General features: G+C 45.1%; 1 protein-coding gene across 1 annotated transcript in view; it reads right to left on the bottom strand.

The window, feature by feature from the left end:
* LOC147616274 (putrescine-binding periplasmic protein-like protein) overlaps positions 1 to 7,869 on the bottom strand; it is a 33,597-nt gene extending 25,728 nt beyond the window's left edge. Inside the window, exons 1-5 of the mRNA XM_086777283.1 lie at positions 6,919 to 7,869; positions 6,592 to 6,761; positions 6,084 to 6,332; positions 4,818 to 4,952; positions 4,497 to 4,679 (exon numbers count right to left, since the gene is read on the bottom strand). Coding sequence (XP_086633409.1) covers positions 4,497 to 4,679; positions 4,818 to 4,952; positions 6,084 to 6,332; positions 6,592 to 6,761; positions 6,919 to 7,804 — 1,623 coding nt within the window. The 5' untranslated portion in view covers positions 7,805 to 7,869. The remainder of the gene's footprint in view (positions 1 to 4,496; positions 4,680 to 4,817; positions 4,953 to 6,083; positions 6,333 to 6,591; positions 6,762 to 6,918) is intronic.
* Between the last annotated feature and the right edge of the window lie 4,075 nt (positions 7,870 to 11,944).

The following is an 11,944-nucleotide window of genomic DNA, read 5'->3' on the forward strand; positions in this document are numbered from 1 at the left end:
CCTAGGAGTGTAGGCAGCTATGTGGCTCGAAGGGCACCATGGTGGAGAGGTAAGAGAGAGAGAGAGAGAGAGAGAGAGAGAGAGCCAATGCTCTAGAGAGAGGAGTATTGCACGACTCAAATGGTATTGGATTAATGTAGTATTAAAGCTACAGCAAAGTACATGCTTTTGCAGGCTCTTAGCCTTATCTTTTTGACTCACATATTAAAAACACAAATGGGCACAAGACACATATCTTATCAAATATAAGCGGTGTTCACGCCTAGGCAAGTGTTTACACACATATACATGAATACAGTTACACATACACACATAGGCTGAACACACACATACATACAAACAGATAAAGACAAGTACAAACGTGAAGCTCTGAATACCCAACAAACCCCCCTTCGAAGTGAAGGTGGAGTAACTTGAGAAGACCTTCAATAACCATCGTGATTTCAGCTCAAGACAGCAACACGTGATACAAAAGATTATAGTGTGCCAACACTTGAACTCTCATGTCACGCCAGATATAAGAGCTTGACCACTCATAGTTGTGCCTACATCAGTCTACCCAAAAGCAATCCCCCCCTGACTCTAAATAGAGATAACAAGGAAATTACATAGCCTTTTATAACACAAGGCAATACAAACATTTAGGCAGCAAGAAAATGTCACACACACACGATTATTTTTCAGCTTTTTGGGGGACATCTCGGGCAAAGAACCCTGACTCAATTACAAATCCCGGGGAAATCAGGATGAAATCCCCCCTCGGCTGTCCCCCCCTTTCCGGCAAAGCTTCAATTTGCTGATTTTGCCCTATTTTTTAGAAAAACACCAAATTTTTGTAGAGACAGGCTCTAAATTGATGATTTTACTTGGATTTTTGAAAAGCTCTAAATCTGATTTTTGCAGGTACTGATGATAATGATGTCGACGGCAATCGAAAGAAGTAAATGCCCATGCTGGAGGCGATGATGGGCCAGAAGCTTCACGTGACTTCAAGGCTTAAGCATTTACGAGGCCACGTGGTGGTACGAGGCAATGCCCGAAGCGGCATAGGCGGTTGCCTAATGCACAGAAGGCGGAGCTAGGTCAGACCAACAAGACAGCCACGACGTGTGGAGTACCAAATGATGATGGTGTGGGCGTAGGAGGCAGGAAACGAATGATGGACTGCGTGGCACCATCACTTTAAAGGCTATTATAGCCTTACAATAATGATGCGGAAGGTAGATGGTTATTGAAGCGGTGATGCTCTAATAGCTTGGCGTGGACAAACGTACAAAAACGAGATGCAGGAGCAGAATAGGGTTAGACTGATACCAATTGATGGCCCAACTAGCCTAGGGTTAGGGTTCCCAAGAGCGTAGGCAACTATGGTGGCTCGAAGGGCTACACGGTGGAGGTAAGAGAGAGAGAAAGAAAGAAGAAAGAAAGTTATATTAACATCCACGGGAGGCCGAATCCAACCTATGGGACAGATCAGGTACATCCATTTACATTCCACTCTGGGTATCGATGCCAAAGAGGCATAAAACTGAAAAAAAAATAACTCAAAATGAACTCTTAAGACTCTTAAGAGTTTAAATTACAATGGGTTCTATTGCATCTAGTTCGAAATTGAGGTTCAAAATAAAAATAGCTATATTTCATCCATGGATGGATTTGCTCTTGAGGGGGATGGGGTACGGAATTCTTTAATGATTGCTTGTCCTCCTCTGTATATTGCCCATTTGCCATTCTTTCTTGCTTCTTTAACTTTATTCAGCTCTACCGATCTGTTCTTGAGTTGTAGCAGGGTGAGTTCATCAGCTATCCATACCTTTGTCCCTTGGAGAGACCTTGTTTGCTTCATCACTGCTATTTTCTCATTGTTGTCCATATAGGAGACTTTTGCCTGTGTACCCTTTACTATAATAGAGATAGGGTCTCCTAAGTCCACGAAGGGGACTACTTTGCTCAGTTGTGCTGTAAGTACATCTGTATCTAATATGTAGTCTTCTCGAAGCTCTGGAGCTATGTCTGCCCTATCCTAGCCTTGAGGAAGACCACCGACTCTGATTACCTTTTTGTTACTTTCCATTCGTTCCTTTTCTTTGACCGCTTATATGACTTCTTTAACAAAATGTTGTGAGTTAACTGAATTTACCTTTGAAACATGGTTTGTCGTTTCCGTTTGTAGTGTTGTAGGTATGGGTCCTTCTCGTGCTTCCTCTTGCTTCGTCTTCATGGCTTGCACTTGCACGAGAGAGAGAGAGAGAGAGAGAGAGAGAGAGAGATTAAGCGTCTACTAAGGACCCAATGGGCCTTTGAGACCAAAGTGATACAATAATATCCATGGCCATATCTCATCATGGAGCGGAAAATAAAATAGAAACAAAACATAGCTATCTCACTGCGGTGATACAAAACTGTCCATGGAATCTCATCATGGAATACCAAGAACGTGGTACATGATAGGAGCATCAGCCCCCAATAGATGGTATACCACTCCAAGCATGGGGCTAATGAGTATGGCTAAGAGATCTCCCTCAGCTATGTTACATGGAAAGGTAGCTCGATAGCGGTGGATCATGTCCTCGATTTGGAGTTGATGAGAGGATCGTGGCCTACGTATGAGGGGATGAGGGCGTCCGGCATGCTAGAATGCGGAGGCTCGATCCGAGGTATTGCTCTAGAGACAGAAGTATTGCACAACTCAAATGATATTGGATTAATGTAGTATTAAAGCTACCCCAAGTACACGCTTTTATTATGCTGGAGTTGGTCCGCCCATCTGGCGCACTGAAGAGGAGGTGTTGGCATTATCATCTCCACATTGGGCATATATGTGCATATTTCATGCTGTATCTGGCCAGATTTATGAGGCCATGCATTCATCTTATTTTAGATATTTTTCTGCTATTTTTGTCTATTTTTTAGACATTATTCTAGTATTTTTTGCATAGTCGGCCAGCCCACTGTTTTTATGCTGGCCGACCAGCTCTTGTCCAACCTATAAATAGGTGGCTTGGGTTAGCATCATTAGCACTTCATTATTCAGCCATTGCTTTTGGTTGTATGCACCTACGGGCAGCCCTCGTGCTCTACTTCAGCAGATAACAAGTTTTCTACTTCAGTTCTTTTGCACATGTGCTTCTTTGCAAGATCTATTTGCTGTTTTTTCTGATTTACAGCCATTCTTTCACAAGTACCTTATGCATGCCCAAAAAAGTACCATAGGTCTTTTCCCACTTTTTTGATTGGTCCAAGACTACCTAGATAAGGTGTGGAATGGTTCTTGCCAAGCTCAAATTTTGGGTGCACCTAAAGGGCCTATTTGATAGGTACCTTTTCCTTGTACAAGTTGATCCTTTGACAGCACATTGTACTCAAAATTTAAACAACGTTGGGAGACAGGACAAGGGTTATTTCTTCATATGTAAGGATTAAACCAACTCTCATTAAAGAAAACATGGACTCTACATGCTTTTAGATATCACAACCTAAAAAGCCTATCCTACTGAGGTAGTGTAACAACATGGGAGCGAAAGCATAACTTCATTAGCATTGTTTAGATGCTAATTAATGCTAATCACTAAGTGCTGCAAATACACAATTGGACCAGAGAGTTGACCTAGAGTACTGTGTATATTGCAAACCATGAGTATGTACAATGCTGAACTCAAGAAAAATATTTTCTATGTTTGGATTCTACAGTGTGAAGACTCGTGCATGGCTGAGATCTACACATTGGGGCTGCGCCGCCGCTGCCTTCTTTCTGATCCAAGGCACATCCACTGCTGCTCATGACTTTGACTTTGAAGATCACGCACCAAATGCTCTCATCGACCCCTCAGCCTCCGATTTATATGCATCCGTATGGCTGGTCAGCTGACATAGGGCTGATCGGCCGCTGTCCTGCTGGTCAGCAGCACACAACACCACAACGTTAATTTCCAACTGGCCAGCTGCCAACTGGCTCCACACTTGGGCACCTGGCCTTGAGGTGTCCAATCAGCTCCTGGGCCTTCTGAATGGTGCCTATATGGCCCCTAGTTTTGCCCTTAGCTTGCCAACCATGTCCACGTGGCACTCACAAAAGTAATGCACATAACATCCTCTCCTGCCATGTCCACATGGCACTCACATAGGTGCACCATGCACGTGACACATAGCCATCTTTAAACAATCTATTCTAAGATCCACATAAAACCGTCTAGAAGGAGAAACACCTAGCCAAAGCTCGGGCAAGACAACAGGAGCTTGCTATTCACAACCACAATCCCTAGCACCATACTACCCTCAAGGCTATTCCTGCCCAGCACCTACCCTAAGGCAGTCTCCTAATTTGCAAGTACTTCTCACAAGTGTGAATGGTAAGAACTTGAGTTACTACAAGTATAACAAGAAGAAAATCAAAGATTCAAGCTTGTCCAATAGATGAAGCTTGGACAAAATCATTCAGCAAATTTGGATAAATCATTAGGTAGAAGTCTGCACACAAAATAACAAAAAGAACCTACCTGCTTTTTTAGCACAAGAAACTGCTGTTTTACTGCTTCCTTTCCTCCTTCAACATCTTTGTCAAAATCTTGAACATTGTAAGAAGCCCCAAGGGATTTCAGTACAGCCCCGACTACTTCCCTCGGTGAGTCCACCATGGCTATCTTTCCAGTAAGTTCAGGCCTCCAGAGATCTTTCCAATCCTGGGCAGCAACAAAAGAAAAAAGAATTTAAATGATGATACAAAGGGCAAGATAAGAGTGATTGAATTTCCAATACAGGACTAACTGGTTTCTGGACCCAGCCTGATTCCAGCATTCAAACGGTAAGGCTGTAAAAACCTCTATTCCAGGTATGTTGTTCTTTGATAGTTTGTCCTTTCTGAATGCTATCACCATGCTTCCCCATCTATAGGGAACTCCCCAAATTAGTCCTCGAGAGTTGAGACGGCCCTCCTGATCTCTTCGTAAATAAGCCTGAAGCCCAAGGTCCTCATACTTTAAAACAGTTGCTGTAAATCAAGGCAATGCATCGTAAGTGCAAATGTAACAAAAACAATGTATACCAGTGGAAAGTTCGGATTATTTCCCAAACTTAACAAAAACCAAAGTGCAACCTTGACTCCATAAGAGTCTATTCACAAAGCTTCAAATCATCAACTCCATCATGCACAACATAGGCTATGTGCTATGACATTCCCGCTCACATCATCAGCACCCAAGAGTCAGTGCAGGTTCATGCATAATATATGTCACCTTAATAGACAAATCTTCGTAGATAAACCATCGAATTGAGTTTCTATCACTTCTTCACAGGTACAGGGCAAACTCAAACACAATGAAGGCTGGCACTAAAGAGAACACACACACACACACATAGATGGTAGGTGGTTGGGCCAATTGCACCACTTTGGGAAGAAAGAAATAATATAAACCATCTTGCCGCAACCTACACAAAGGCTTCAAAAGAAATCTACATGTCCACTAATACCAACGGAAAGTTTAGATTATTTCCCAAACCTGACAAAAAACAAAGTGTGAACTTGGCTCCATGAGAATCTACTCACAAATCTTCTAATCATCAACTCCAGCATTCCTTGCATAGATTAAATGCTATGACATCCCTGCTCACATCATCAGCCCCTAAGAGTAGGTGCAGTTCATGCATAAAGAAACATCACCTTAGAAGACAAATCTTAATAGATAAACCATCAAACTAAGTTCCTTCACTTCTTCAGAGGTGAAGGGCAGACCCAACCATCATGAAAGCTAGCAATAAAGCACACAAGCACACACACACACACACACACACACACACACACACAGCAGCTTTGGATAGAAAGAGTTAATATTCTGCCCTTCCATCATGAAAGCTAGCAATAAAGCGCACGAGCACACGCACACACACACACAGCAGCAGCTTTGGATAGAAAGAGTTAATATAAACCAGATGGCAACAACTTGAACAAAGCCTTCAAAAACGATCTGCAAGCCTGTTGATACAGCAGAAAGATCTATAAAATATATCCCCCTTCTTGGTCCTGTTAAAATATGTGCAGAAGATGCCCCATGACACTGAAAAGAGCCAGCACATTAAAAGAAACGGACCTGCCACTTTGGGCTCAGCCTCTTGAACCAATCGTGCTGCTCCGCATTTTCGATGGGCTCAATAAGACCCCCAGAAATGGCAATTCGAAGCCAAGAGTCTCCGATGGTGACAATATCGGCAGCTAAGATGGAACGAGGCTTGCTTTGTTTCTTTTGCAAAGCCAAAGCCAAGGCTGACAGAATTTCTCTCAAACCACCCTGGTGTTCAACTGTAATTCTCACTCTTTTGCCTTGAGAAAGCATAAAATCCTGCATTCACAAAATTTAATCCCAAAAACAGCCCAGCTTAGCACCTCACACGTGGCGCTTACAGGTGTAGAGCATGAAATGCATGCAAGTGGGAAAATGCGGGAGGTCTAAAAATCATACATTCCACTAAACCTTAAAATGATGAATGAGTAGCCCTTACTTGTGCACACACATCTTGCAAATAATGACTATCTAGATAGAATGCATAGAAGAAATTGATGATAAAAAAATTGATCCTCATTTAAACATTCAAAAATACCTTCAGCCAGATCGGGGGCACAGAGCCCCTAAGATCCACCACTCTCAAGGGAACTGTCAACTTGTAAGGTGTTGACCTCCACTCCTGAAAAGCCTTCTCCATATCCTTATCCTCAGCCAGCTTTTCTCCTGACTCTATCCTAGCATCTTCTGTGCCTGAGCTTTTATCAACTGCACGAGGGCAATCAATGATCCAAAAATATCAATATACTTCTACATACCTTCAGACCTACACATTAGAACACAAGCTCTCTACTTTCATGAACCTTGAGATCTGAACTATAAAACCTACACAACCTTCGCAAATGATATGCCTACCTAGACTTACCCTTGATTTTCCTCTGTCGTTCTGAGAACTCTGTGGATGCACGTTGCATTCTTTCATCATCAGCGAAAGCATCGTCAAACTCGTTGTAATCATCCTCCTCGTCCTCATACTCTTCATTAAATTCATCTTCGTAATCTTCCATCGCTTCTGCTTCTCCTCGTTCATGTGAAAAATCTCCTCTCGAGGCAGTTTTGGGGACATCATTGGTAGCTTCTGCTTCCGGAGCCTTGCCATCCTTCTGGTCAGGGTTTCCTCCATCATTGACATGCTCATCAGCATTCGGGAGAGAAGTGGTGTTCCTACTGTGGGCTCCTGAAGAAACCTCTCCACTGTCCGCTACAGGTGAAATCCTAACCTTAGCATTTATAGGCGAAGCCCTAGAATCTGCCTGCAAAGAAGCCCTGGCATCTGCCTTGGACGAAATCCTAGTATCAGCCACCGGAGAAACCCTAGCTTCGGCCACTGAAGAAACCCTAGCATTTCCTTTCACAGACGAAATGCACGCAAAAACAGGTAGTTGAGTAGGGAGGCCGCTGTACTGCTGAGACCCAGCAGCAGCTCTGACGCCAAGGATGAAGAACACAGAGATGAAGATTGCGGTGGAACGACACAATGCAGTAGCTTGCAGGAGGGCATGGCCTTCCAGGAAAGAACGGCACCATTCGGGCACAAGAGAAATCGGGGAGAATGCTACTGCTTCTGCTCTTCCGACGTGAGCAAAGACTATGGTGCGGATTCGACTAGGCTTCCTGTGAGCCCGCAATACGCATCGCTTCGTCCCTCGAAGATGAAGAAGAGGGTACGAAAGATGCGAATGGACGACGGGCAGCGGATATGGCTGCGACAGGAACCCTGAGGCAAATGAAGGGGTCTTGGAGCTCACCATTGCCGTGGGTCTTCTCTAAACTGGCTTCAAGGGTTTATACGTAAGTTGAACAAATCCTTTTGGTGCTGGATCGTGGGACCTAAGCTTTTTGGGACCTCCATGCATTGAACTCCCAATTCCTATGGAATCATTAACTCTAGGAAATGATGGAATAGGCCTTAGTATTAGGAAAACGTTTTGTGAGCATATTTATTAATGGCACTCCTGTGGCATTAATAAATATGCAAGGTATACCTTCAATAAGGTATTATATCTTTCTCACACCTTCTCTTGAAACCTTCGCAGCAGCCTACTCGCCGCCGTCGTTTAGACTACTCACTCTCCTTAAACATCATCCACCCTACTTGCCGTCGTCCAGCCTCCGCGTTCACCAGCGAGACGAGCGCCTGCATGCGGGCGTAAAGGAAGAAGGGGTGATCGCCCTTGTGGAAGGTTTGGCCGAGTGTGAAGGCACAGCAGACACCGTTGCCCACAACCCGCCCTCCTGGGTAGAAAAGCTCGTTGGCTATGGGCAGAAAGGGTCTCTAGATATGGTGAGCGAGGAGGGAGGAGGAGGAAGGTGGTCTGCGAAAAAACTAAAACACAGCCTAGACGACATAGCTCAGCCACGCTTTTTTCTTCACATGCTAAAAAAAAGGCAGATTGCCTTAATACGAAAAAACAACTTTATCAATATCATCTAGGAAAACTACTACGAATTTTTCCAGATATGGACGTAAAATGGTGTCCATCAGCGTCATAAACATCGCTGGAGCATTGGTTAGCCCAAATGGCATAACCAAAAACTCAAAATGCCCGAAATGGGTCCTAAATGCTGTCTTCGCAACATCTTGTGCTTTAATTCTAACCTGATGATACCCTGATCTAAAGTCTACTTTTGTAAAGTATCTCGCCGTCTGATTAAGAGCCCTATAGTCTATGCACATCCGCATAGATCCGTCTTTCTTCTTTACCAGAAGAATAGGCGATGCCCACGGACTTGAACTAGGCCAAATAAAGCCTTTGTTCAAATATTCTGTCAATTGTTTTTCCACCTCCTGTGCCTCGAAGTGGCTTAATCTATAAGCAGGTTTGCTTATAGGTTTTGATCCTGGCATAACTTCGATGCCATGGTCTACTTCTCTAGATGGTGTTAAGCCATCTGGCAAATCATCAGGAAAAACATCCTGAAATTCCTCTAATAAATTCATCAAAGTATCTATGTACTTTTTCTTTAATGTCTCTTTTGCCCTGGATTTTTTCTTGTTTAAATCGCATGCATGCCAAACAGGGTTTTCAAACAGTGGGTCTCGTCCAAGACTATTTTGTTTTCCTTGTTTGTCTACGCAAACATTCCTCTAATAAATTCATTAAAGTATCTATGTACTTTTTCTTTAATGTCTCTTTTGCCCTGGATTTTTTCTTGTTTAAATCGCATGCATGCCAAACAGGGTTTTCAAACAGTGGGTCTCGTCCAAGGCTATTTTGTTTTCCTTGTTTGTCTATGCAAATATCATCTACAGTTTCATCTACGAAAACAGAATTTAAAAGAGGGTAACAAGTATATACCTCTGCTATCTGGCCACTGCGGGGGACCGCAGTGGCCAGCTCCATAGAGGAAATAAGTGGTGTGGCGGGGACAATACGATCGCCCTGCAGGGTAATGACTCTACCTCCATGCTCAAAATGTAGCGTATTATGTAGGTAACTCCGAGCTGGACTAGGGCCTAAGCCATACAACCACTCCCTGCCTAGATATACGTCTGCTCTGGCTAAGTGCATGACCTGAAAGTCAAGCGGAGCCTCGTAGTCCTGCATAGATAATGGGACCCCCAATACTACGGTATTCCATACCGTTTTGTCATACCCGTTGGCTAGGCCAACAGTATACTCATGACGCTCTGGGTCTTAGTCAACCCCAACTTCTTGACTAACGAGTAGTTCAAGAAGTTGTGGCTAGCTCCATCATCGATAAAAACTGTGACTCTACGGCCACCTATGGTGCCATACATGCGCACCATGTCATGCGGACCTACAGTAGGCTGCCACATCGCTGGTGTCACCGAACAAGCGTGATGCTCATCATAATGGCACACTGTCACCTCTCTGAACTTTGCGGAACTGAGAGAGAGTCTCTGCACTGTATGCAACTGCCTAGAGGATTTACCATCTCTTTTGGGCTCGTTGGCCGCTCGTGCTGGCTTTAAGCTTTGGACACTCAGCCTTCATGTGCCCTACATCGTTACAATTAAAGCAGCGATTTTCCTTTCACACTTTAATATATTGCTCTTTCTTTTGGACTTCGCTATCTCTTTCCTTCCTGGATGGTCGCAGTTTTTTAGAGCAATGACCACCCTGTCCTCCCTGGTCCATCCTATCCGCCTGCATATCACTGCGGAACCCTTTTCTTTTAACGCGTGACCTCCTCTTCTCACTACTCTCGGCCCTGCTCGAACCACCACGCGCACTACGGCGCTTGATGTCATCAAATATCTACGCATACTTAATTGCCTCTGCTAAGTCTTTAGGCTGTAAGGGCTCTACGTACTCAAGGTAATCATCTTTGAGGCCTCTTTTAAAGCCTCACAATGTCTGGAATGCATCGATCCCCTTTAGCTTGAGTACTATCTCCCTATAGTCTGAGATGTACTGAGTCAGAGATTTGTTCTCCATCGAGCACTTGTCCCATAACTCCCAGCTTCTCTCCGCCTCATTAACAGGCAAAAACTCTTTTCGAAACATCATTTCAAACTCCGTCCAAGTGGCAGGACGAGTTGTCAAACTCATCCACCACTTGTATGCTTTGCCGGTTAATGAGAGGCTAGCCTCTACGGGCTGCACCCAGCTAGGCTGCTGTCGCAGCGCGTGCAAGTCTGACCACTTCGCTAGAAACATGTTGACCGAGTCCTTGTTTCTCTCCTTCTCCTCGCCACCAAAACCAGGCGGCTTCAAGTCTTTCAATAACGACGAAGCTGTCTCTATGGACGGCCCCGCAGGCGCATCGACCTGTACTTCTGCAACCACTGGCGAGGCTACGGTCACCCGTGCCGCAGGAGCTCGTCTACCACGAGGAGTCGGAGTACTAGCCAAGGCGGCTGTCAGTGCGTCTAACCATGTGGAGATGCTCTGTAGCATCATGACTAAGTCAGCCTCTGGACTTTATTCATATTGTTCAGTTTTGCATTAAGATATTCGGTCCCCTCGGTGACGTCGGTGTTCATGTCATCTGGCTCATCGACCAAAAAGGGGGGTCATCTGCCTACTGCAGCCGCTGTGCGGGCTCGCTGGGTCCTAAGGCGGGGTCAACAGACGAGGAGGGCGTTGGCGGATCACGCATGATCGACGAGTGCACTCTGGACCGTGGAAAACGGTCAGGCGTATACGGCCTGACAATTTGGTCAGGGTCAAACCCGTAAGACCGAGGACAAGAGACATGAAAACCCTAGAGAAGTAGAAGGCGGTGGGGACACACTATGCCTAGCAGACATTTTTTAATTCTTGCACAAATAAAAATGCGAGAACTCGAAAATTACAAAAACGCTAATAAAATGAGCAGTGGAGAGAGAATAGTCACCCCCCTTACGGTCGCCTGGACTGTCGTCTCGACTGCCGATTTGTATTGCACTGCGAGCCTCTACAAGCGTCGGTACTCCAGGATGCTCCGATCCGGGAGAAAGGTGCCTGCAATCGAGAGCTTGGGTGTGTGCAAGGGAGAGAGAGAGAGAGAGAGAGAGAGAGAGAAAGGAGAATAGAGAGATAATAGAAACCCTTCCTTCCAGCTATGGCCAACTTCTTCTGTGTACACGACTTCTTGCTGTAAAAGATGATGAAGACCGTTGGGATAAGGTTATCTCCCCAATTTTAATTGAGAGGCAATCATTAAACGGCTGGGTCCGCTTCGCACGCCACTCGCGATCCTGACACCAAGCTCTGATACCAATAATAGATCTCCGTAGCGCCGCTACGGGTGCTGGAGGGGACGGTCACCACCCAGCCATAGAGGAAGAATGAGGATTGCCCCTCATCCCCCAGGCTATATAGTGTGTGGCCTGCCGTCCACACTAGCCTGGCCGCCCATGACTCCGCATGGGCATCCTCTCCCACACTGAACCCCGGATGGCCATGTCCTCGGTGCTCCGGTCGAGGCGTTGACGCTAAAGC

The sequence above is a fragment of the Cibotium barometz genome, chromosome 38 (genome assembly GCF_041138505.1).
Source record: "Cibotium barometz isolate CiBa-2024 chromosome 38, ASM4113850v1, whole genome shotgun sequence".
Taxonomy (NCBI): domain Eukaryota; kingdom Viridiplantae; phylum Streptophyta; class Polypodiopsida; order Cyatheales; family Cibotiaceae; genus Cibotium; species Cibotium barometz.